General features: G+C 35.3%; 1 protein-coding gene across 3 annotated transcripts in view; it reads left to right on the top strand.

The window, feature by feature from the left end:
• The first annotated feature begins 447 nt into the window (after positions 1-447).
• aff1 (AF4/FMR2 family, member 1) overlaps positions 448-27046 on the top strand; it is a 35575-nt gene continuing 8976 nt past the window's right edge. For 2 of the 3 annotated variants that reach the window (XR_005895479.1, XM_041058871.1), the window contains exons 1-14: positions 448-636; positions 4505-4625; positions 5015-5860; positions 8482-8523; positions 9961-10047; positions 10764-10797; positions 12230-12311; positions 12690-12834; positions 12958-13971; positions 14067-14155; positions 14293-14518; positions 14642-14736; positions 15337-15400; positions 15514-15650. Coding sequence is in view for 1 of the 3 variants with exons in the window: in XM_041058871.1 (XP_040914805.1) it covers positions 584-636; positions 4505-4625; positions 5015-5860; positions 8482-8523; positions 9961-10047; positions 10764-10797; positions 12230-12311; positions 12690-12834; positions 12958-13971; positions 14067-14155; positions 14293-14518; positions 14642-14736; positions 15337-15400; positions 15514-15650 (3035 nt within the window). In the remaining 2 variants the exon portion in view is untranslated. The remainder of the gene's footprint in view (positions 637-4504; positions 4626-5014; positions 5861-8481; positions 8524-9960; positions 10048-10763; positions 10798-12229; positions 12312-12689; positions 12835-12957; positions 13972-14066; positions 14156-14292; positions 14519-14641; positions 14737-15336; positions 15401-15513; positions 15651-27046) is intronic. The other variant, XR_005895480.1, reaches the window with a different exon arrangement.

Raw genomic sequence — 27046 nt, 5'->3', positions numbered from 1 at the left:
ATGTAAATGTGCTCTATTGATAATCCTCTTTTGTTTTGGATGACAAAGCTGTTTTTTTGCTGTTTTTTCTTCACATGATTATTTGCAAACACGCTTTAGCCTTAAACTCTGCTGTCATGCATCAAACAGCCAAAACTTTAACCAGGACTCATAACACCACTCTGTGGTGAAAACCCATGTAAACACAGGTGACTGTACCATGTCTGTCACGCAGGGGTAAATGTGCAAAGTTTGGCCAAACTGTGGTAACGAAGAGAAAATAGTGAATAGAATAGATTTTAATAGACTCATTCGCCATATGTACGTAATATTTGCGCTTTCGGTAGTGACAGAACTGCTCTAGACGTGTTTTCTGACAAGTTCGTGCTGTATTGGCTGTATAAATCTGAGCTTGGTCCCCGGATGGCTGAGTGGAGTAGAACAATCCAGTAGGCAGAGAGTGGACGACCCAAACGCGCACGGTTAGCAGACAACTATCAAACAACGGCAGCCTGACAGTGATTTAAATGAAATAAAATTATCTCCAGCGTTAAACCATGTGACCCAGCGAGAAGAGCACCTCGGTGAGGACTGTCAGAAACACATGACAGCCAACTTTGGTGGCGGTGAGAGGCGCACCATGGCATCTCAGCCAAGGTAGGCAGACACAGCCGCGGCTAGCTGCTAGCAGCTGGGCTCTAGCTTTCTCATCCCGTCTGGGTAACTACTGTTAATTAGGCAGAAATGGTTTAGCCTGCACGCTGGCAGTGCACTTGACACCGTCTCAAAGTAAAGTTTTGCCATGAAAGTCGGTGAAAGTATGAGAAGTAAGGCGGTCTGGGTGTGGTGATTTTCTGCGGTTAATGTAAAACTGACTGGCAGGGCTTTAGCTTGATAAGCAGTTCGAGGAAGAGGTGGAATCAGCTGGAAAGAGCAGGCTGGTGTGATTTTTACCAGCTGGGCATCGGGGCTGCTCTGTTTACACCACATATTTTTCTTTTTTTTTCCCCCGTGAATTAAAGTTTACATGTTTGGTTTTAAAGGAAACGTCGCGGCTCCCTGCACATTAATTTCTGTGAAAGCCTCATCCGTCGTGTTTGACTAACTTGGATTTAGTTGGATAGCAGCGGGACTCAGGGTTGGACTCAGTAGTTAGGGACTGGGTGACTGGTTAACGTTCATTTCACTCGATATTCTTGTCAAATCACCCAAAAAAGACAGGACATGGTGACTGAGAAGGAGCCTCAAATCACCCACCCAGTAACATCAGCACGTAAGTTGGGATATAGCAGTTTTAATTCACAATTATGTTCAACGAAATTCTCATTTACTAATATAATTAAGGTTGCAACTAGCGACTTTTCATTATCAGTTAATAATTTTTTCTATAAAGTTTTGTCTAAAAAAAAAAAAAGACAAATATGATTGATTGATTGATTGATTGATTGTGAAAATAGAAGCAGATTAATATTCTGTTCACCGAAAATCAACTAATCATTGCAGCTTTAATTCAGATGGCTGTCTAGCCAGGTGGGCCGAGCAAAATGGGGATTACAGCAGATAAAGACTGGATAGAGAGTGGTCATCTATTGCAGACTAAATAAAAAGTGACTTTTGAATTGTTAAAGATTTCAATAGAAATAGAAGTAGAATATTGATTTTTGATAAATGGTGGTTGTTTTTGTTTTTGGTTTCTCATGCATTTCACTTTATATGTTGACAGAAACGTTTACATTCATTCTCAGTTTCATTTACTCCTTTTCTAAGTAATACTGTCTTTTACTGGCCTGCATTGTCAGTGAGGGGAAGATGTTGAAAGGACAACTTTAGTCAATTCTATTTAAAGAGAGATTTTTCTACAATTTATTCATTTATTTTGAATGTTTCATAGGCTAAAATGATTAATGGAAAACATAATAGTAAGGTTTAGTCAAACACGTTTGGCACCATGATATCAGCAAACATAACTGATGACAGAAATGCCAGTTACCATTTTCCCTACCATAATGTTTCCACAACTTTTTAGTATCGTCAGTGAACATCCACCATTAGATTGTCTGTAATTTTAATATTAATTTTAACTCTCATATTGATAAGCTTTGTTTAATTGTTGGCTGTTAGCTTATTGCCACTGGTGGGGAGCAAAAAAATGCTTCTGCCTTTTAAAGAAAAACTTAAACATCAATACTGTAGCTGGTTAAAGATTTACTGTTGCCTATAATATAAATAGAAAGCACCTTATGAAGCATTGTACTGTCACAGCTTGCCTGTCTGTCTTTGGTGGCCCTCAGGAGTCATGTCATTGTCTAAGAGGCATTAGTGAAACAGAGTCGCTCCCTCACCTCCTCTCTGCGACACTGTCGAAGTCTGTAGGTTTCTGTGCATCTGTAACAGAGCGTGGCCGCGTTTGTTGACAGTCTTAAAATAAAATACGTCCTTAAAGGTTATTTGTTACTTGGGGGCCTTTTTGTTGTCAGTTTTGTTGCACTCTACTGAAAGTTGCAAATGTGTATTGGAGTGTAATCAAGTGTAAATCAAGTTACTTAGCAATCATGTGCTGCACAGCTATGTGTGAAAGGTTTGACAGCATGTCTTGATTGACTAGAGTCATATTCTGAAGTTGTGTTAAAGTCTGCCCTGTTGTGGGTGTGCCTGTTCTGCTTTGTCTCTTCAGATTTTGTGGCTGCCTTCTCATGCTGCTTTGAATTTCACTGCGTAACAAACTGTTTTTCTAAATGTTGTGTTTTCTTGAATAAGCAAACTTGTTGTGTGTTTTTTTTTTTTTCCTCTGATGGAATGGCACTGTGCCGGATTTTTGGTATAATTTGCGTCTGTCAAAAATGCAGGAATACTTTGCCTCCCAGGGTGGGGAGTTTCTACTTCTTCTGCTCGGGTTTGGTTGTTTCAGTATCAGTGCTGCTTTCTTGTAGTTTGTTCTGTGATGTGGTCAGGTTGTCATTTCACCTTTTTATTCCATGATCAATCAGTTTCTGATGTTTTGTCAGTAAGAGGTAAATTGGTACGTTGAAGATAGTTAGGGTATCTGCAGCTCTTCAAGTCTTATAAATTAATTTACTTCCCTCAAAAAAAGGCCTTAGAAGGTATCAAAAAGTCTTAAATTTCATGTTGTATACAGTAACATTAGGTTTTGGGGTTTTTTTGGTATGTGACTGTGGACTGTCAGGAGAAGTTATACACTTCTAAATTAAAAGTGGCTTTGCTTTGACAGTGGATTTCTCTGCAGGAAGCTGTTTAATCCCTTATTGTGGGGTTTCATTCATGGCCATCAGAGCAATGTTGCAGTTGCTAGCCACAGTTTTGAATTCATAATTAAAAAATAATTATAAGCTTTATTGCCAGTGTTTTTTGACCATGCAGAATATATTAAATTACATGTGGTTATGTGGTATTTAAAATTTCTAAAAATAAATAAATAAAACAAACAAAAAACCTTAAATTTATTGAGTGAATCCTGGTACTATTAAATACATTGTTTTTGCAGATTTAAGTAATTATTATAAGTTGCCCAATATTAAGATCAAATCACTGGTTGATGTGAGTGTTTCTAATTATTTGTGAAAGGTGTTCTTATGCATCATCAACATTTACAGTCACCAATGAAACTTTTATTTCATGTTTATTTTGGAAGACTCCTCTGTAAGTTTAACACCGACACAGTGTGTTTCTTTATCCCCTGGGTGATACAGATTTAGGGCCTGTGACTGGGCACTGCCAGTTTGTGCTGTCCTTGTAGTTTGTCCAGTCTCTCTGCTACATTAATGAGTGAGTGCTCATCTGTTTGGCTTGGTCCCAAATCTGTGTTGCCATGGCAGCATCCCATTGGGGTTGCTGTCAGCGAGGATGATCAACACTTTATTTTGGGAGGAAAATCACAAAATTTCCAAATGTAGATTAAGTGCTCAGTTCACTTTAGTATATTTAAAGTATTAAACAGGGTCTGAGCCCATGGGGCCAGCTGTCGTTCTAAAATATAATTTACTAGAGTAACCAATTTCTTTTTGCTGTTGGCATCATATCAGGGCTAGTAGTCATAATTATCCATTTGATGTCTGTATGGGCTGCATGTCATCTTTGGGGACTAGAGTGAACAGATGTGAATGTTGTGGTGAATCCTCATGGCATCTGTGAGTCTAATTACACTTGTCTGTAGATATGATGGGTTCTGTTTTCTCCCATTAGACACTGCTGCTCTGCCCCTCGGGTAGATAAGTCTGGGATAAAGATGCCATTAATTTGCAGTCTGGATTAGTCACATTCATTATTCTGGGGGTGTAAAATCAGAGAAAATCTCAAACAAATACAAAATACAGATGTAAGGAACAGGGTTTATTGCAGTTACAATCACAGGGCTATAGAGCATGTCATTGGTCTTAGTGTAAGACACCTACTGTTTCACTGCCTCTGGCATTTAACTAGGTAACTGTATTTAGACTTAAAGTGGAAATGATAAACACGCAAATCCAATTTTCGTTTGAGTGCTTTCTATCTTTGCAATGTTTTACAGTGTACACAATGAAGACAGGAACCTTCTCCGCCTCCGAGCATGGGAACAGAGGAACCAAGAAACCAGCCAAGCCAAAGAACTCAACCCTGAGAATGTGCCACTCTTTGGGGAACCATATAAGGTAAATCAAGCTTATCTTGGACTTATTTTTTTTGTTTTTTTCAATTACTTGTAAAGTACTTGTAAAATATGCGTTTGACACTCTGTTTGGTTATGATCTGTATGGTGCTTATAGATAATGTGCAGTCAATCAGGGAAACAATTTTCAGAGACATGCGATCAAATTTTTCTGTCAATGGATGAATTTTAGAGAAATAAAAGTCCTGAGTGAGGGCGTGAGTGTTTCTTAAAATGTACTGTCATTATCACCAGTGTTACTTGTTTGCTTACAACCAGGGGCTAAATTTGGTTCAGTGTAATTATGCTTTAAAAAAAAAAAAGATGGTTTTGTAAGCTGAAATGTCTGTCCATTTTTAACACAGCTAAATGTGTACCCCTTCTTTTTTGTAGACAAACAAAGGGGATGAGCTTTCCAATCGAATCCAGAGGATGCTGGGCCGTTACGAAGATGTGAATAATCCCTGTCCCCTTACCGTCGAGCCTTCACCCATTCCTACTCATGTAACCTTCTCACAGTCAGATCAGGGTCAGACAAACTCAGATAAGTCAACCAAAACTCCATTCCACAACCAGGTCCATCACATTTCGACCCAAAACCAGAAATGCCCCTCCAGTAACAGTTACTCCTCTCAGCCCACGAGGACGTCTGCTGCTTCTCCTCCTAACCAACATGGACATTCATCCACTTTCTCAAAAGCTTCCTTGAACCACTCTCAGGGCAGTCAGCCCGGACACTCAGCACATCAACAAAAGAAGAGTGAGGCCTTCTCAGATCTCAGGGAGTGTGTCAGCCTTCCCCAGGAAATGTCTGCTCAGTCTCCTGATGCAAAGCCGCTACCCTTCCTACATTCCAGCAACCATGATAACATGGACACTAAGGACACCTTTGATAGACAACAGGTTCAAGAGTCCTTGGATCACCCCTCTGTCTCTGCCAGCAATATGGACGTTTCCACATTGAACATAAAGCAGTCTCCTAAAGATGCATCTCTGCCTCAAGTCTCCAAGACTAATTCACTACCCTCCCAGACCTTCCCTCCACTCCTGTCGTCTAAACAGCCCAGCATAGTCATGACCCAGAAGCCAACAGCCTATGTGCGGCCCATGGATGGTCAGGATCAGGTGGTCAGTGAGTCACCTGAGCTGAAGCCTTCACCAGAGCCATATGTACCATTACCAGAGTTAATCAGCAAATCTAACCCGGGAAAAATGAAGAAACTGCCACAGTTTTTGGAAGTGAGTATATTATCTTAGATCTCATAACTCTAATGTACTGTCATATCATTATAAGAGAAGGCAGCAGTCATTAATAGTAATTAGATACACTAATGACAAAATATTTTAAAGGAATAATTTAAATTCCTGTAATTTGAGGGATAATGCTTATTAATTTTTTTATTGTGAGTTAGATGAGAAGATTGATACCACTCTTATGTCTACATAGTAAATACAAACCTACCATCAGCATCCAGTTAGCTTAGCTTGGCAGAAAGACTGGAAACAACAAAATTAATTAGTGGGTTTTAAAGGTGTTGGTAGTTGGGTTTTGTTATGTTTGCACAGAGCCAGGTTAGCCGTTTTCACCTGTTTCCAGTCTTTATGCTAAGCTAAGCTGTCGCAAGAGGGTCATAATGAGAGACAAAGTCCACTTCTGGGCTAGCCATGGCCACTCGACAGGCACATGTTAGGCTGATGATATTAAACCCACAACTGTCTTGGGCTTGAGGGAAATTGTGTTCCTGTGAATAAGTTTTTGAGTTACAAACCTGAAGGTTTCTGTTTTATTTTGGCTTTTAGTTCAGATACAACCAGCTATTTAAACAGCACCACACTGTGAGATATAAAGGTAGGACATGAAGCATAGTATTTCCTGTTTACTGTACTATAGAGTATATAAGTTAATCCTGCTTTTTGGAGAAAATAATTTAGCTGTTGTTGGAGTAAACCTGCCGATTAAGTGACTTAGATATTGTGATGCACTGTACATGATTGTGATGTATCACTCACTACTGAACCTCCTGTGTGGTGCTTCCAGGGGCTGTGGGGAAGGTGGTAGAACAAGGGAAGTCCCACTGATTATTTTCCAGCACTCCAGTCTGGGCTTTGAATATACTGTGTTATGGGCTGAGAGGATTGTGCGTCTCCTGATCTCAGGATGTTCTCTGAAACCTCTTCATAGTTTTGATGTTTCTGCTTGACTGTTCAGGCGTTTAAAAAGGCCTTGGACTGTCTTTGTTTGGAAGAATTTGGCTGAACTCCAGTTCAACTCTATTCATCTGTTCTCTGTCACACATAAACACACACACACACACACAACCCTTGCACCTGCAGCTCTCCACACCCCCTCCCCTCTTTATCCTTCTGCAGCAGTACAGCAGTGTTGAATGTGCTGCTGTTTTCACTGCTGGGAATAATCCAGTGCAGGATAACTAGGCAGTGACTCATTCCCCTATTTGTATTCCACTCCTGAGTTAAGTTCCACATCTGCACTGGGTCATACGTGAACCTTTTGCTGTGTGCATATATATATATATATATATATATATAGTTCTTCGATCTCCAGATCATTGAGAGTATGACACAACACAGCACGAGGAGGAGAAGTAATGTGTTTACAGTAACTTGTTTTTTCCCCAACACTGGTCAATCTAAAGCTGTTTTGGGTCAGAGAGCAAACTTCCCTGTGCAAACACAGCAGAGACAAAATGTCAATCAGGCTTCTAGATTACAGTTGGACTGGTGTGACCAGTGAAAATGTTAAGTGATACTGAGCAGATTTTGTTTGCGTAAGCAAGTAGAATAATCCCGCTCCGGAGTTCTGCACTACGGTGGCCCTGGAGTGCAGAAGACGTTTCGCAAAACAAAACAACATGATAGAAAACATGGCAGCATTTTGTAATTACATGTTACAAGAAGCACAAGTGTTGTAGTTTTACACTTTAAGGCGACCTCACTGTACTATTAATATCAATACATTAATGTTTCCTGTGAATATGTTGTAGTCCACCATGCATTTTTTGAGCCCATAGTCTCATGTGTTGCTCAGGTGCATAACGTGGTGTATGTAGCAAGCAGCTTGTCATTTATGTTTTATGTTTGTGTGTGTGTGTGACCTCAGATGCCTCTGATACCTTCACCCCTGGGCTCAGCAGAACAATAAATGAGCTTTGTCACCAACTTACATAACTGCTCTGGGGGCCCATTCACTCTGACCTTATCTCAAACACTGTCCATTCAGAAGGAAAAACTCAAAGAGAGGTCTGAAAACAAACTGAAATGCAGGCTGTTGGCTCATTCATACACAGCATTTATCTGATGTTGAGGTCGGCCTATGTTGCTGCCTGATACGGGGTATTGCGTCACTCCTCTGCTGTTTGAGGCTGGAGTGAGTGGAGATGTAGTACAAGACCGCATTATACTGACAGATGTTTCTCATGTTTTGCCCATTCCATTTTATTAAGGTTCGGTGTTTTGTTTTTTGTTTTTTTCTCTCTTCTCTGGACAGAGACAAAGATGAAAGTGGACATTTTTGATAATTGCCAGAAAAAATAAGTTGTCTTAACATCTTATGCTAATCTGGGGTTTTGGTATACTGTACGTATTTTCAGTCCCCTACAAATTATAGCTACAGATGTTTAGCCATATGGCTAAAAGTTAGGTTTTAGGTTTAGGTTTTAGGCTAAATGACAGCTCTTGTAATACAACTGGCAGTGCCATTTATCATAGATAGATAAGGGGGTATGAGGTCTAGTTGCAGTGTACAACAAGAAGTGAGAAATCTAATGTAATTTTAGAATTGAATGCACATTTTTCACTTTAATTTCAGATACTTATAATTATTCCTTTACTTCCTATAGGCAAGGACAAATGAAGCTCAGTGTGTTGAGGACATCTTAAGGGTAAGTCCTGCTGTTTAAGTTTTAATTTACGATTAACTTTTTTTGGTTTGTTTCGTGTTTTCCTGTCATAATATTGCAGTTATGGCAAGGACGTAATTACGCCTTGCATTTCAGTTCAAAACTCCTTGTTGTTTACACAAATATTCGGCATTCACATGTACATGTGCACTCAAATAAAGGCATGTATTTTCTATATCCTCATTGCATTTAAATGGGAAAAAAGCTCTTGAAATGCACGTGCAAATTTTACTTGTGCAGAAATTATCAATTTTCCAAAAAAGCATGAATATAAAACATAACCCTAAACCTAGCTGAGATATGGTGGGTTCAGAAAGAGTCCTCTTTGCGATGAAATAGTTTCAAATAAATTTTCACCCTCTCTCTGGGTTGTTGAGTCACATGTTTCTAGTTGCTCAACAACCCTATGTTTTTGAGCAACTGCTGATAAGCTAACTTCTTTAGCTTTCTTACAATAGTCTACAGTATTTCTTTATCAGTGCTTTTCTGTGTGTTTTGAATTGTTTACTTACCTCACACAACTCCACTGAGTCCCCAATGATCGTGTCTTGGGGAAAGAAGGAAAATGTTATGAACTTTAAGAGTGTTCAGTATTCTGACATACTTACAAAAATAACATTTCTGTTCCTTAGTTATTCCCTGAATAATTTGAAGACCTGTGTAATGTATTTATAATTTTCCTAGATAGACTTTAAAATCATCTAGTGGCATAGCCTTCACTTATAAACAGTGATTTCCAAAAGTCTGAGACCACTTTCCCATTCACTTGGGTGTTGGTGGTTGTGGTGGTGGGTGTTCAGTGGTCTCAGACTTTGCTTGATGCTGCTTTGTCCTGTATCGTTCTCATTCCTCAACAGCATCAACCCCCCACACAAGCTTTGTCTGCCATAGCTCATTGAAGACATTGAGTCTTATTAGTGCTGGATTGTGATGATATTCTGCCCACTAGTGCTGAAGTTGGATGTCTGGTTGTGATGTTCATTTTATCTTTGAAGGACCTTTGTTTTGTCCATAGGATTAACAACACAGCTTTTTTTTTCTTTTTCTTTTTTTTTAAACAGTTCTCATCAAACCCTTGAAATATTTGCTTATGAAACATGACATTTGTGTGGAGATGATAGAACCGGTTTGGCTTGTATGGCAACAAAGAGGATAAGTTTTAATTTAAATGTTAAATGTGAGCTTCTCATTCGGTTGCCTCTGGATCTTCAAGTTTCAGAGAAAAGGAACTATTATGTGCTCCATACTATAGCTGAAATACATATGGCATTAGTATGTCTGGAGCTTTTCGGTTTTTGTTTTCACACTTTAGGAAATGCTCCAATGAGATGCAGCGGGATAGAGAGCTTCCTGTCTTGTAGTTGGGATATGCTGGTAGGTTTCTAACACATATCACTGTCGTTTTATTCCCCTCCACAGGAAATGACCCACTCATGGCCACCTCTCCTGACAGCTATACGAACACCCAGCACAGATGAACCCTCCAAGTCTCCATTCTCAGCCAAGGTAAGAGCTTAAAGGTTGAGAATTGAAATCCATCTTTATTTTATGCTCATTAATTTACATAGAAGGAGGGTTCTGTAGTTCTACTAATCACATAAACACTGAAAAGTATTTTTATTATTTCAGCTATAACTAATGCCATGGTTCGATAAACTCCAGGCTCAAGTGGGTTTTTTCAAAATGACTGGCTGCCAGACAGTATCTGTTTTTTGTGGTGTGGTGGAGGAATACTCACTGATAGTTGCCTGTAGGCTCTTGTGTGCTAGAAACTCTGCAGCTGTGCAGTGGCCTTCCTCATTATCAGATAATATGCTGAGTACATTCATGCTTCCAAAAGATGAACCTTTTCCCTGTCTGTCCCTCAGGGAGCCTTCTGCTTATGTCAACCTCAGGTCAACCTGTCAGCATCGCAACAAATGCACACTACTGAACTTTAATTACATTTGCTGCAGATACTCATTGTGCACCAATGATGTTTCTGCTGATCCTTATTTTAAAAATTTTACAGTTTCAGTTTTGGACATACTGATATTTCTCCAGCCTAAAATCAAATTTGAAACTTTGACTTTTGACTTAACTTTGATTGATGTGCACTTGGAGTACCAGTTATTAAACAGGTTATCAGTTTAATTTAAATGTAGATGTACATGTAAAAACCTAAATCAAGCGAATGTATGACTGAGATTAAAGTTTGTGCTATTTTTTTTCTGTCTTCACAGGAAGCAGAGCATGTGTCTTCATGCCCAGGACAAAGTGAGTAATGACGGAAGGAAGGGAAATATATTCAGAAAGAATTGTTAGGTAGAAGTGATAGATGATTGTTGTTCTATCATGGAAAATCAACACTGAATGTGAACCAGGGCTCAACCAGACTCTGTTATGTCTGTAGATGCTGGCAGCAGGCAGATTAATCTGTCATTATGAAACATGTGCTCTACAGCCTGTAGATGAACTTGAAGGTTTAATCATCATCCGTGAAAGTTGGTGTGACCTAAATATCACCTTCTCTTCTCCTCTCTCTCTTCTCTTCAACTTTTAATACTCTCTGATAGTCTCTGCCCTGTGTATTTTTCCCTCTTCAGAGTAATGTTTCTATGGCAACTTGTTCAGCCACTGTGCCCTATTCTGTGAACTGACCACAAAATGCCAGAGGAGAGAAACAACCCTACAATTTTATCTCAAATTAACCCCAGCTAAGGGAAAGAGACAGGCATGTAGCAGAGAGGAAGAGTGAACTCTCAATGCGCTCTGTTCTCTTTTGCTCGGGTATAATTGTTGTATGTATTTTACTCTCCTTCATTTACAATCAATCTTTGTATTTTGTTTGCTTGTGTGTCACCAATAGCTAGTTTGATGCGTCACTCACTGTGCTTATTTCATTTCTTTCCCATGTTATTTATCCGTTGACTTTCACTGCTTCTGGCATTAGGGAATGAGTCACAGCATCTGTTACTAATCACCCAGCTGTTTAAGTACCTGCCAGAAAATAAATTCACACAGGGGATCTGTGTTTTACCAAGAAAAACAAACAGTAAATACTTGGAGACCAGAAAAACAGTTCGTAATGTATAGTACAGAAAAAACCCTCATGTGTTAATTTATTGGCCACTATAAGTTTTCCACAGTATAAGACATGAACTTTAAAAGCCAAACTAAGGTCATTCAGTGCAATATCACACTTTCATAAAGTAAATTCAGTTCATATCAAATGATACTGTCTGCTTTACCAGTTTTTACAATCCTGCCAATGTTTAAACCGTGAGTTTTGTAGCTGCATTGACTAATCAAATGCATGGCGGAAAAAAAAGTGTGTGTCTGTGGTTTGTTCTATTTAATTAAATTGAGCAAGAAAATCAGTTTTTGTGCAACAGGTGCAGAGTTTAGGAAACATTTTAGGAAAAGGCTTCTGTGTTATTGAGTGTTGATCAAAGACTGCAAATCTACTGAACTGAAGCATACAACAGGGAGATAGACTGAATTGCGTTACTTTTTACTTTACACTTAAAGTAAAACATGCTTCTGTAATTTTGAATCTATTAGGAAGGATCACTTTTTACTGCAGATTATTATTAGCAGGAGGTTAGTTAGGTAGTTGTTTAAAAAGTTTATGGGAGCTAGACCCACTTTAGTGTTGAGCGATGTGCACTTATGTTCTTTTTTTTTTTTTTTGTTTATTTCTTTTCAGAAAGCTATGAGTCCTCTCCTCCTCTTCCTCCTCCTCCTCCTCCTACAGATCCTTCCCAGCTTAACCAGCAGAGCTCCTCATCGTAAGTGACTTGGCTCCACTGAAGGACATTTTTGTTTGCTGTCATGTCAAAACATGACAGTTTTATCAGGCTGGCTTCATCAGCTGATCAGGCTGTCTGCTGTGAATTAAACTAGTTCACAAGGGAGCATTTCGCACGTTACACAATAAGAAGACATTGTAAATGAAGAATGGTGTTACAAATTTTTTGATAGGAGAAAAAAAAATTTTAATTATCAATTTCAGAAACCAAGAGACCAATGTTTCTTTTTCATGTTTGCCAAATGTGCTGTTTTTCAGCAAGCCCTTGGCATGTAGGTAACAATGTTATATATAATTTAATTATAATGAATAATATTGTGGTGTGTGTGTGTGTGTGTGTGTGGTGTGTGTGCTGTAGTTTATTTGAAGCAGCAGCACATTCCAGCGGGGTAGAGTCTGCCAGCTCCAGCGACTCAGAAAGTAGCTCAAGATCAGAGTCGGACAGTGAAAGCACCACAGAGGAGCCACCTGAACCTCCAGTGAGCAGCTCAGTTAAAACTGAGGTAATTAGCTCCTTGTCCCCTTTGTAGATCTATAAATACTGAATAAAGACTCATGAACATGCATCCTCTGAGTTTCTGCTCTTCCTCATTTCTTTCAATTGCAATATTTGTGTCTTTTTGTAGCCTGATGCTCCAGCAGTGAGCCATGGTGACTGGCAGTTGGGGAACTGGATCAGGTCCAACCAACAGAGCTCGAGCACTGAAAGTCAAGGCGGTACTCATGTCTCCGGGAGTCCCACTCACAAACAGCTCATGCCCACTCAGAGCTCCAAGAACTCCAGTGCAGAGGCGCTCGACCCCACCAGGGAGTCCAAGCCTCAGCTTTCTTCTCACCAAAAAGAGCTCAGCGACAACCTTCCCAAACCCCAGCAGTGCAGTGAAAACCATCAGGACAACTGTTACCAGCAGAGTAGCCAAAAATCCCTTTCCGCTGATTTCAGGAAACTGTCATGCAACACGCACTCCTCAAACCCAGCAAAGGAAGGTTGCCCAGAACACAGTGAAGCAGCTGTCACTGTTAAGTGTCAGGAAGTTGTGGCCACAAGAAACAAAGATCAGTGTTTCACAGATAGGCCCAAGGTAAAGACGAAAACAAGACATTGCAGAAAAAACAAGGACAGCAGTGACTGTAAACAAGAAAGCAAAAGGACTTCTAAACACACGTCTCTTGACAAGCGGAAGACCAGATCAGAGCCTGAAGTCACACTGGTCCCGTGTGGTCATTGTCCATCTTGTGGTGTGAGATATCCTAATCCCTGCTCCTGCCCCACCCCGAGTCCTGCTCAGCCAGACCAGTTGTCTCCTGCCCCGCCACTAAGAATCAACTGTAGCAAACCCAAAGCAGAGACCACCTGCCAGAAGGGCACCAGTAAGCCTCACAAAACGACCCACAAGCACTCAGAGAAGACTGGGCAAAAAGCCAAGGGTTCTCGGGACCCCCACAGGCCTCCTAAATCCCTGCTGGTGAAGATCAATCTAAGTCTGCTTTCAAGAGTCCCCCAGATGTCCGGCAACCGCCAGGAGACACCCAGCAATGCAAAGAGATCAGCACTGGTTATAGATCAGGATGGAGGTGGCAGTGATGCTCCTGCCACACTCAAACATGGCAAAACCAGCAAAAAGAGCGTACCTCCCAATGTGAGAATTCTGAGTGTCAAGGGCTGTCCCAGTCAGAATATGTTTACTCAACCAAGTGCTATTTTGAGAATAATGTGTGATTTGTTGTCTTCTAGGGTGAGGTAGACAATAAAATTCTCCCCAGGAAGAAACAGAAGCTGGAAAACAAGAATACCTCATCGGCTCATGTTCCTGTCAAACTGGAGTAGGTCCTCTAAAGCAGAGCGATCCCATACTTTTTACCAGGGATAGCATTACTTTTTTTAATGAATTGTCTTTTTGTTGTGTCTGTGCATGAATCAGTTCAGTCAGATCACACAATCTCTCTGATCTTGTCTACAGAAGTTCCAACAATCCAGCAGAGGACCGGGAGAGAAAGAAGGCCAAGAAAAATCCTGTATGTTTGCAGCAGCCTGCAACACTCAAAGACTCTGCTAAAGACTCAAAGTTACACAAACGCTGCACTGGGGAGACTAAGGAGTCCAGTAAAGAGGCTGTAAAGAGCAAAGAGTCCTGCAAGCACAAGAAGAAGAGTGCAAAAAACACAGAGCACCCACACTCTGAAAAGGTGACTGTTGAGACATAAGCACCTCCATTATGAATATTAAGCTAGTGCAGGGTTTACTGCTCTAGACAAGCTTTTTCAGGACAGTTAGTACATGAGATTTGACATCTGTCCCTGCAATTCCAGCAGAAGCCTCCAAAGAGCAGCCTCGCCGTCCTATCATCTTCACAGTCCAACAAGGAAGCTTCGATCAACAGGCCCTTGCTCAAGTTTGAGGACAGGTGAGACTCCTTTCTGGGGAGCTGTTGTGTTTTTTGTTTTTTTGTGTTTGTGTTCCTTTAAAACCTGCTGGTCCATGGACATAGCTGAGTTTTCTCCACAAAGTGCAATACCTCCTCTGTTTTCCAGATGAGTCAGATTTGTAAAAGACAGAGTTTCGGTTTTAGTTGTGTACCAAATTCCTCTGACAGTAAATTTTGGTGAGACTTGGTGCCGCTTATGTAATGGAAACTCCCAACATGTTAGGACAGCTCTGCTGCTGTCCTTAAAAGCTACAATTAAGAGGTTCAGTGCCTTTCAAACTATGACTAAATGTGCGTCACACTACTCGTTTTAAACCATGTTTTCACAAGGAAAAGCTAAAAAAATATGAGCCCGTTCTCCCTTTTTCCTCGTGTACAAAAAAAAACAGGAATCGTCAAGTTACATATTAATAAGGAAATAACTGCACAAGAGACTCAGAGTATTATTTCCTCTGATTTTAATCAAATTGCTGCCAGTTTTAATTTAGAACTGAGCATTTATTTACAACAACTTAAACTGTGTTTTGAATTGTTAGTATATTATTGTTACTCATCCGATGCTGCCTCCTTCACCTGCAGACAGTATCCAGTGAAGCATTACATAAAGGAGGCCAAAAGACTGAAGCACAAAGCAGATGCAGAGGTAGGTTTCTCTTTATATTTGTTTGTTTTGAATTTATTTTCTGAAATACACTGCAGTCTACATGGCACTTCAGGTAAACAATAACCAAACCGTATTTGTTTGTCTCTCTGTAGTCAGATAAGCTCAGTAAAGCTTTCAATTACCTGGATGCGGCCATGTACTTTGTTGAGAGTGGCATCGCCATGGAGAAAGATCCACAGATTTCAATGTCTTCCTACACTATGTTTGCCGAAACGGTGGAGCTCCTCAAGTGAGAACCTTCATCATACATCCATACAGAAATAGTTTAGTATTTATTAGGGATGTACCGAAATGAAAATTCTTGGCCGAAACCGAAAACCGAAAATGAGAAAACCAAGGCTGAAAACCGAAACACCGAAAGAAATTATTATGCCAATTATTAGTACCATTGCATTTATGGCTATGACTGTGTACTAACCTCACAAAAATTGCAAGGCATTGCGATTATATAAATTAATGTGAATCGTTCAAAGAATAAATCAGTTTAAACAAGATTGTAAAATTAAATATGTTCTCATAAAAACACAAAGTGCATATAAGTCAAGTGCATTTTAAAATTTTCGCTCTAGGACTAACATAATAGTGTATCAAAACAAAGATTGCCATAGTCCTATGTTAACCGTAGTCCTTTGACAACAAATGCACCAAGAATTCGCTCCTTGCACAATATAACTTCACAATAACTTCCTCTTTTTAGAGAACTCTTTTGGCTCGGCTCACTAAAAAGAGCCGGCTCTTTCGGCTCCCAAGCGGCTCTTCATATTGTTTTATTAAATGACATTTTGAGACCATACTGAAGTATGACTTTTTTTGGGCATATTTTGACGCCTTACTATACTATGACATTTTTTATGACATTTTGAGGTCAAAAAAAAATTTGACTTTTTTTGGCCGAAAAAAACGCCTTACTATACTATGACGTTTTTTATGACATTTTGAGGTCAAAAAAAATTTTGACTTTTTTTGACCGATTTTGACGCCTTACTATACTATGACGTTTTTTATGACATTTTGAGGTCAAAAAATTTTTTGACCTTTTTTGGCCCATTTTGACGCCTTACCATACTATGACGTTTTTTATGACATTTTGAGGTCAAAAAAATGTTTGACTTTTTTTGGCCGAAAAAAACGACATACTATACTATGACGTTTTTTATGACATTTTGAGGTCAAAAAAAATTGTGACTTTTTTTGTCCGATTTTGACGCCTTACTATACTATGACGTTTTTTATGACATTTTGAGGTCAAAAAAAAGGTTGACTTTTTTTGGCCGAAAAAAACGACATACTATACTATGATGTTTTTATGACATTTTGAGGTAAAAAAAAATGTTGACTCTTTTTGGCCGAAAAAAACGACATACTATACTATGACGTTTTTTATGACATTTTGAGGTCAAAAAAATTTTTTACTTTTTTTGGCCGATTTTGATGCATTACTATACTATGACGTTTTTTATGACATTTTGAGGTAAAAAAAATTTTTGACTTTTTTTGGCCGAAAAAAACGACATACTATACTATGACGTTTTTTATGACATTTTGAGGTCAAAAAAAATGTTGACTTTTTTTGGCCGAAAAAAACGGCATACTATACTATGACGTTTTTTATGACATTTTGAGGTCAAAAAATTTTTTGACTTTTTTTGTCCAATTTTGACGCCTTACTATACTATGACGTTTTTTATGACATTTTGAGGTCAAAAAAAATTTTGACTTTTTTTTGGCCGAAAAAAACGCCTTACTATACTATTCCGTTTTTTATGACATTTTGAGGTCAAAAAAATTTTTGACTTTTTTTGTCCGAAAAAAATGCCATACTATACTATGACGTTTTTTATGACATTTTGAGGTCAAAAAAAATTTTGACTTTTTTTGGCCGAAAAAAACGACATACTATACTATGACGTTTTTTATGACATTTTGAGGTCAAAAAAAATTTTGACTTTTTTTGGCCGAAAAAAACGCCTTACTATACTATGACGTTTTTTATGACATTTTGAGGTCAAAAAAAATTTTGACTTTTTTTGTCCGATTTTGACGCCTTATTATACTATGACGTTTTTTATGACATTTTGAGGTAAAAAAAAATGTTTGACTTTTTATGGCCGAAAAAAACGACATACTATACTATGACGTTTATGACATTTTGAGGTCAAAAAAAATTTTGACTTTTTTTGTCCGATTTTGACGCCTTACTATACTATGACGTTTTCTATGACATTTTGAGGTCAAAAAAATGTTTGACTTTTTTGGCCGAAAAAAACGACATACTATACTATGACGTTTTTTATGACATTTTGAGGTCTAAAAAAATTTTGACTTTTTTTGGCCGAAAAAAACGACATACTATACTATGACGTTTTTTATGACATTTTGAGGTCAAAAAAATGTTTTACTTTTTTTGGCCGGAAAAAAACGACATACTATACTATGACGTTTTTTATGACATTTTGAGGTCAAAAAAAATTTTGACTTTTTTTGTCCGATTTTGACGCCTTACTATACTATGACGTTTTTTATGACATTTTGAGATAAAAAAAAATTTTGACTTTTTTTGACCGATTTTGACGCCTTACTATACTATGACGTTTTTTATGACATTTTGAGGTCAAAAATTTTTTTGACTTTTTTTGGCCCATTTTGACGCCTTACTATACTATGACGTTTTTTATGACATTTTGAGGTCAAAAAAAAATTTGACTTTTTTTGGCCGAAAAAAACGCCTTACTATACTATGATGTTTTTTATGACATTCTGAGGTCAAAATTTTTTTTGACTTTTTTTGTCCGATTTTGACGCCTTACTATACTATGACGTTTTTTATGACATTTTGAGGTCAAAAAAATGTTTGACTTTTTTTGGCCGAAAAAAACGACATACTATACTATGACGTTTTTTATGACATTTTGAGGTAAAAAAAAATTGTGACTTTTTTTGTCCGATTTTGACGCCTTACTATACTATGACGTTTTTTATGACATTTTGAGGTCAAAAAAAATTTTGACTTTTTTTGGCCGAAAAAATGACATACTATACTATGATGTTTTTATGACATTTTGAGGTCAAAAAAAATTTTGACTTTTTTTGGCCGAAAAAAACGACATACTATACTATGACGTTTTTTATGACATTTTGAGGTCAAAAAAAATTTTGACTTTTTTTGGCCCAAAAAAACGACATACTATACTATGACGTTTTTTATGACATTTTGAGGTCAAAAAAAATTTTGACTTTTTTTGTCCAATTTTGACGCCTTACTATACTATGACGTTTTTTATGACATTTTGAGGTAAAAAAAAATGTTGACTTTTTTTGGCCGAAAAAAACGCCTTACTATACTATGACGTTTTTTATGACATTTTGAGGTCAAAAAAATTTTTGACTTTTTTTGGCCGATTTTGACGCCTTACTATACTATGACGTTTTTTATGACATTTTGAGGTCAAAAAATTTTTTGACCTTTTTTGGCACATTTTGACGCCTTACCATACTATGACGTTTTTTATGACATTTTGAGGTCAAAAAAATGTTTGACTTTTTTTGGCCGAAAAAAACGACATACTATACTATGACGTTTTTTATGACATTTTGAGGTCAAAAAAAATTGTGACTTTTTTTGGCCGATTTTGATGCCTTACTATACTATGATGTTTTTTATGACATTTTGAGGTCAAAAAAAATTTTTACTTTTTTTGGCCGAAAAAAACGACATACTATACTATGACGTTTTTTATGACATTTTTAGGTCAAAAAAAATTTTCACTTTTTTTGGCCGAAAAAAACGACATACTATACTATGACGTTTTTTATGACATTTTGAGGTCAAAAAAAAAATTTGACTTTTTTTGTCCAATTTTGACGCCTTACTATACTATGACGTTTTTTATGACATTTTGAGGTCAAAAAAAATTTTGACTTTTTTTGGCCGATTTTGACGCCTTACTATACTATGACGTTTTTTATGACATTTTGAGGTCAAAAAAAATTTTGACTTTTTTTGGCCGATTTTGACGCCTTACTATACTATGCCGTTTTTTATGACATTTTGAGGTCAAAAAAATTTTTGACTTTTTTTGGCCGAAAAAAACACCTTACTATACTATGACGTTTTTTATGACATTTTGAGGTCAAAAAAAATTTTGACTGTTTTTGTCCAATTTTGACGCCTTACTATACTATGACGTTTTTTATGACATTTTGAGGTCAAAAAAAATTTTGAGTGTTTTTGTCCAATTTTGACGCCTTACTATACTATGACGTTTTTTATGACATTTTGAGGTCAAAAAATTTTTTGACATTTTTTGTCCAATTTTGACGCCTTACTATACTATGACGTTTTTTATGACATTTTGAGGTCAAAAAAAATTTTGACTTTTTTGTCCAAAAAAAATGCCATACTATACTATGACGTTTTTTATGACATTGTGAGGTCAAAAAATTTTTTGACTTTTTTTGTCCAATTTTGACGCCTTACTATACTATGACGTTTTTTATGACATTTTGAGGTCAAAAAATTTTTTTGACTTTTTATGGCCGAAAAAAACGACATACTATACTATGACATTTTTTATGACATTTTGAGGTCAAAAAAAATTTTGTCTTTTTTTGGCGGAAAAAAACGGCATACTATACTATGACGTTTTTTATGACATTTTGAGGTCAAAAAAAATTTTCACTTTTTTTGGCCGAAAAAAACGACATACTATACTATGACGTTTTTTATGACATTTTGAGGTCAAAAAAAATTTTGACTTTTTTTGGCGGAAAAAAACGGCATACTATACTATGACGTTTTTTATGACATTTTGAGGTCAAAAAAAATTTTCACTTTTTTTGGCCGAAAAAAACGACATACTATACTATGACGTTTTTTATGACATTTTGAGGTCAAAAAAAATTTTTGACTTTTTTTGTCCAATTTTGACGCCTTACTATACTATGACGTTTTTTATGACATTTTGAGGTAAAAAAAAATGTTGACTTTTTTTGTCCGAAAAAAAGCCATACTATACTATGACGTTTTTTATGACATTTTGAGGTCAAAAATTTTTTTGACTTTTTTTGTCCAATTTTGACGCCTTACTATACTATGACGTTTTTTATGACATTTTGAGGTCAAAAAAAATTTTGAGTGTTTTTGTCCAATTTTGACGCCTTACTATACTATGACGTTTTTTATGACATTTTGAGGTCAAAAAAAATTTTGAGTGTTTTTGTCCAATTTTGACGCCTTACTATACTATGACGTTTTTTATGACATTTTGAGGTCAAAAAAAATTTTGACTTTTTTTGGCCGATTTTGACGCCTTACTATACTATGATGTTTTTTATGACATTTTGAGGTCAAACAAAATTTTGACTTTTTTTGTCCGAAAAAAACGCCTTACTATACTATGCCGTTTTTTATGACATTTTGAGGTCAAAAAAATTTTTGACTTTTTTTGGCCGATTTTGACGCCTTACTATACTATGACGTTTTTTATGACATTTTGAGGTCAAAAAAAATTTTGACTTTTTTTGGCCGATTTTGACGCCTTACTATACTATGATGTTTTTTATGACATTTTGAGGTCAAACAAAATTTGGACTTTTTTTGTCCGAAAAAAACGCCTTACTATACTATGCCGTTTTTTATGACATTTTGAGGTCAAAAAAATTTTTGACTTTTTTTGGCCGAAAAAAACACCTTACTATACTATGACGTTTTTTATGACATTTTGAGGTCAAAAAAAATTTTGACTGTTTTTGTCCAATTTTGACGCCTTACTATACTATGACGTTTTTTATGACATTTTGAGGTCAAAAAATATTTTGACTTTTTTTGTCCAATTTTGACGCCTTACTATACTATGACGTTTTTTATGACATTTTGAGGTCAAAAAAAATGTTGACTTTTTCTGTCCGAAAAAAATGCCATACTATACTATGACGTTTTTTATGACATTTTGAGGTCAAAATTTTTTTTGACTTTTTTTGTCCAATTTTGACGCCTTACTATACTATGACGTTTTTTATGACATTTTGAGGTCAAAAAAAATTTTGACATTTTTTGTCCAATTTTGACGCCTTACTATACTATGACGTTTTTTTATGACATTTTGAGGTCAAAAAAAATTTTGACTTTTTTGTCCGAAAAAAATGCCATACTATACTATGACGTTTTTTATGACATTGTGAGGTCAAAAAATTTTTTGACTTTTTTTGTCCAATTTTGACGCCTTACTATACTATGACGTTTTTTATGACATTTTGAGGTCAAAAAAATTTTTGACTTTTTATGGCTGAAAAAAACGACATACTATACTATGACATTTTTTATGACATTTTGAGGTCAAAAAATTTTTTGACTTTTTTTGGCGGAAAAAAACGGCATACTATACTATGACGTTTTTTATGACATTTTGAGGTCAAAAAAAATGTTGACTTTTTTTGTCCGAAAAAAAGCCATACTATACTATGACGTTTTTTATGACATTTTGAGGTCAAAAATTTTTTTGACTTTTTTTGTCCAATTTTGACGCCTTACTATACTATGACGTTTTTTATGACATTTTGAGGTCAAAAAAAATTTTGAGTGTTTTTGGCCAATTTTGACGCCTTACTATACTATGCCGTTTTTTATGACATTTTGAGGTCAAAAAAATTTTTGACTTTTTTTGGCCGAAAAAAACGCCTTACTATACTATGACGTTTTTTATGACATTTTGAGGTCAAAAAAATTTTTGACTGTTTTTGTCCAATTTTGACACCTTACTATACTATGACGTTTTTTATGACATTTTGAGGTCAAAAAATATTTTGACTTTTTTTGTCCAATTTTGACGCCTTACTATACTATGATGTTTTTTATGACATTTTGAGGTCAAAAAAATTTTTGACTTTTTTTGGCCGATTTTGACGCCTTACTATACTATGATGTTTTTTATGACATTTTGAGGTCAAACAAAATTTTGACTTTTTTTGTCCGAAAAAAACGCCTTACTATACTATGCCGTTTTTTATGACATTTTGAGGTCAAAAAATATTTTGACTTTTTTTGTCCAATTTTAACGCCTTACTATACTATGACGTTTTTTATGACATTTTGAGGTCAAAAAAAATGTTGACTTTTTTTGTCCGAAAAAAATGCCATACTATACTATGACGTTTTTTATGACATTTTGAGGTCAAAAAATTTTTTGGACTTTTTTTGTCCAATTTTGACGCCTTACTATACTATGACGTTTTTTATGACATTTTGAGGTCAAAAAAAATTTTGACATTTTTTGTCCAATTTTGACGCCTTACTATACTATGACGTTTTTTATGACATTTTGAGGTCAAAAAAAATGTTGACTTTTTTGTCCGAAAAAAATGCCATACTATACTATGACGTTTTTTATGACATTTTGAGGTCAAAAAAAATTTTGACTTTTTTTGGCCGATTTTGACGCCTTACTATACTATGATGTTTTTTATGACATTTTGAGGTCAAAAAAAATTTGGACTTTTTTTGGCCAAAAAAAAACGCCTTACTATACTATGACGTTTTTTATGACATTTTGAGGTCAAAAAAATTTTTTACTTTTTTTGTCCGATTTTGACGCCTTACTATACTATGACGTTTTTTATGACATTTTGAGGTCAAAAAATTTTTTGACTTTTTTTGGCCGAAAAAAACGTCTTATTATACTATGACGTTTTTTATGACATTTTGAGGTCAAAAAAAATTTTGACTTTTTTTGGCCGATTTTCACGCCTTACTATACTATGACGTTTTTTATGACATTTTGAGGTCAAAAAAATGTTTGACTTTTTTGGCCGAAAAAAACGACATACTATACTATGACGTTTTTTATGACATTTTGAGGTCTAAAAAAATTTTGACTTTTTTTGGCCGAAAAAAACGACATACTATACTATGACGTTTTTTATGACATTTTGAGGTCAAAAAAATGTTTTACTTTTTTTGGCCGGAAAAAAACGACATACTATACTATGACGTTTTTTATGACATTTTGAGGTCAAAAAAAATTTTGACTTTTTTTGTCCGATTTTGACGCCTTACTATACTATGACGTTTTTTATGACATTTTGAGATAAAAAAAAATTTTGACTTTTTTTGACCGATTTTGACGCCTTACTATACTATGACGTTTTTTATGACATTTTGAGGTCAAAAATTTTTTTGACTTTTTTTGGCCCATTTTGACGCCTTACTATACTATGACGTTTTTTATGACATTTTGAGGTCAAAAAAAAATTTGACTTTTTTTGGCCGAAAAAAACGCCTTACTATACTATGATGTTTTTTATGACATTCTGAGGTCAAAATTTTTTTTGACTTTTTTTGTCCGATTTTGACGCCTTACTATACTATGACGTTTTTTATGACATTTTGAGGTCAAAAAAATGTTTGACTTTTTTTGGCCGAAAAAAACGACATACTATACTATGACGTTTTTTATGACATTTTGAGGTCAAAAAAAATTGTGACTTTTTTTGTCCGATTTTGACGCCTTACCATACTATGACGTTTTTTATGACATTTTGAGGTCAAAAAAAATTTTGACTTTTTTTGGCCGAAAAAATGACATACTATACTATGATGTTTTTATGACATTTTGAGGTCAAAAAAAATTTTGACTTTTTTTGGCCGAAAAAAACGACATACTATACTATGACGTTTTTTATGACATTTTGAGGTCAAAAAAAATTTTGACTTTTTTTGGCCCAAAAAAACGACATACTATACTATGACGTTTTTTATGACATTTTGAGGTCAAAAAAAATTTTGACTTTTTTTGTCCAATTTTGACGCCTTACTATACTATGACGTTTTTTATGACATTTTGAGGTAAAAAAAAATGTTGACTTTTTTTGGCCGAAAAAAACGCCTTACTATACTATGACGTTATTTATGACATTTTGAGGTCAAAAAAATTTTTGACTTTTTTTGGCCGATTTTGACGCCTTACTATACTATGACGTTTTTTATGACATTTTGAGGTCAAAAAATTTTTTGACCTTTTTTGGCACATTTTGACGCCTTACCATACTATGACGTTTTTTATGACATTTTGAGGTCAAAAAAATGTTTGACTTTTTTTGGCCGAAAAAAACGACATACTATACTATGACGTTTTTTATGACATTTTGAGGTCAAAAAAAATTGTGACTTTTTTTGGCCGATTTTGATGCCTTACTATACTATGATGTTTTTTATGACATTTTGAGGTCAAAAAAAATTTTTACTTTTTTTGGCCGAAAAAAACGACATACTATACTATGACGTTTTTTATGACATTTTTAGGTCAAAAAAAATTTTCACTTTTTTTGGCCGAAAAAAAACGACATACTATACTATGACGTTTTTTATGACATTTTGAGGTCAAAAAAAAAATTTGACTTTTTTTGTCCAATTTTGACGCCTTACTATACTATGACGTTTTTTATGACATTTTGAGGTCAAAAAAAATTTTGACTTTTTTTGGCCGATTTTGACGCCTTACTATACTATGCCGTTTTTTATGACATTTTGAGGTCAAAAAAATTTTTGACTTTTTTTGGCCGAAAAAAACACCTTACTATACTATGACGTTTTTTATGACATTTTGAGGTCAAAAAAAATTTTGACTGTTTTTGTCCAATTTTGACGCCTTACTATACTATGACGTTTTTTATGACATTTTGAGGTCAAAAAAAATTTTGAGTGTTTTTGTCCAATTTTGACGCCTTACTATACTATGACGTTTTTTATGACATTTTGAGGTCAAAAAATTTTGACTTTTTTTGGCCGAAAAAAACGACATACTATACTATGACGTTTTTTATGACATTTTGAGGTCAAAAAAAATTTTCACTTTTTTTGGCCGAAAAAAACGACATACTATACTATGACGTTTTTTATGACATTTTGAGGTCAAAAAAAATTTTGACTTTTTTTGGCGGAAAAAAACGGCATACTATACTATGACGTTTTTTATGACATTTTGAGGTCAAAAAAAATTTTCACTTTTTTTGGCCGAAAAAAACGACATACTATACTATGACGTTTTTTATGACATTTTGAGGTCAAAAAAATTTTTGACTTTTTTTGGCCGAAAAAAACGACATACTATACTATGACGTTTTTTATGACATTTTGAGGTCAAAAAATTTTTGACTTTTTTTGGCCGATTTTGATGCCTTAGTATACTATGACGTTTTTTATGACATTTTGAGGTCAAAAAAAATTTTGACTTTTTTTGGCCGAAAAAAACGACATACTATACTATGACGTTTTTTATGACACTTTGAAGTCAAAAAAAATGTTGACTTTTTTTGGCCGAAAAAAACGGCATACTATACTATGACGTTTTTTATGACATTTTGAGGTCAAAAATTTTTTTGACTTTTTTTGTCCAATTTTGACGCCTTACTATACTATGACGTTTTTTATGACATTTTGAGGTCAAAAAAAATGTTGACTTTTTTTGTCCGAAAAAAACGACATACTATACTATGATGTTTTTATGACATTTTGAGGTCAAAAAATTTTTTGACTTTTTTTGTCCAATTTTGACGCCTTACAATACTATGACGTTTTTTATGACATTTTGAGGTCAAAAAAAATTTTGACTTTTTTTTGGCCGAAAAAAACGCCTTACTATACTATTCCGTTTTTTATGACATTTTGAGGTCAAAAAAATTTTTGACTTTTTTTGGCCGAAAAAAAACGACATACTATACTATGACGTTTTTTATGACATTTTGAGGTCAAAAAAAATTTTGACTTTTTTTGGCCGAAAAAAACGCCATACTATACTATGACGTTTTTTATGACATTTTGAGGTCAAAAAAAATTTTGACTTTTTTTGGCCGAAAAAAACGACATACTATACTATGACGTTTTTTATGACATTTTGAGGTCAAAAAAATTTTTGACTTTTTTTGGCCGAAAAAAACGGCATACTATACTATGACGTTTTTTATGACATTTTGAGGTCAAAAAAAATTTTGACTTTTTTTGGCCGAAAAAAACGCCTTACTATACTATGACGTTTTTTATGACATTTTGAGGTCAAAAAAAATTTTGACTTTTTTTTGTCCGAAAAAAATGCCATACTATACTATGACGTTTTTTATGACATTTTGAGGTCAAAAAAAATTTTGACTTTTTGTGGCCGAAAAAAACGACATACTATACTATGACGTTTTTTATGACATTTTGAGGTCAAAAAAATTTTTGACTTTTTTTGGCCGAAAAAAACGGCATACTATACTATGACGTTTTTTATGACATTTTGAGGTCAAAAAAAATTTTGACTTTTTTTGGCCGAAAAAAACGCCATACTATACTATGACGTTTTTTATGACATTTTGAGGTCAAAAAAAATTTAGACTTTTTTTGGCCGAAAAAAACGACATACTATACTATGACGTTTTTTATGACATTTTGAGGTCAAAAAAAATTTTGACTTTTTTTGTCCGATTTTGACGCCTTATTATACTATGACGTTTTTTATGACATTTTGAGGTCAAAAAAAATTTTGACTTTTTTTGTCCGATTTTGACGCCTTACTATACTATGACGTTTTTTATGACATTTTGAGGTCAAAAAAATGTTTGAATTTTTTGGCCGAAAAAAACGCCTTACTATAC

Source organism: Toxotes jaculatrix, chromosome 16 (assembly GCF_017976425.1).
Source record: "Toxotes jaculatrix isolate fToxJac2 chromosome 16, fToxJac2.pri, whole genome shotgun sequence".
NCBI lineage: Eukaryota > Metazoa > Chordata > Actinopteri > Toxotidae > Toxotes > Toxotes jaculatrix.
Note: the sequence above shows the minus strand (reverse complement) of the source record. Positions and strands in the feature narration are given on the sequence as shown.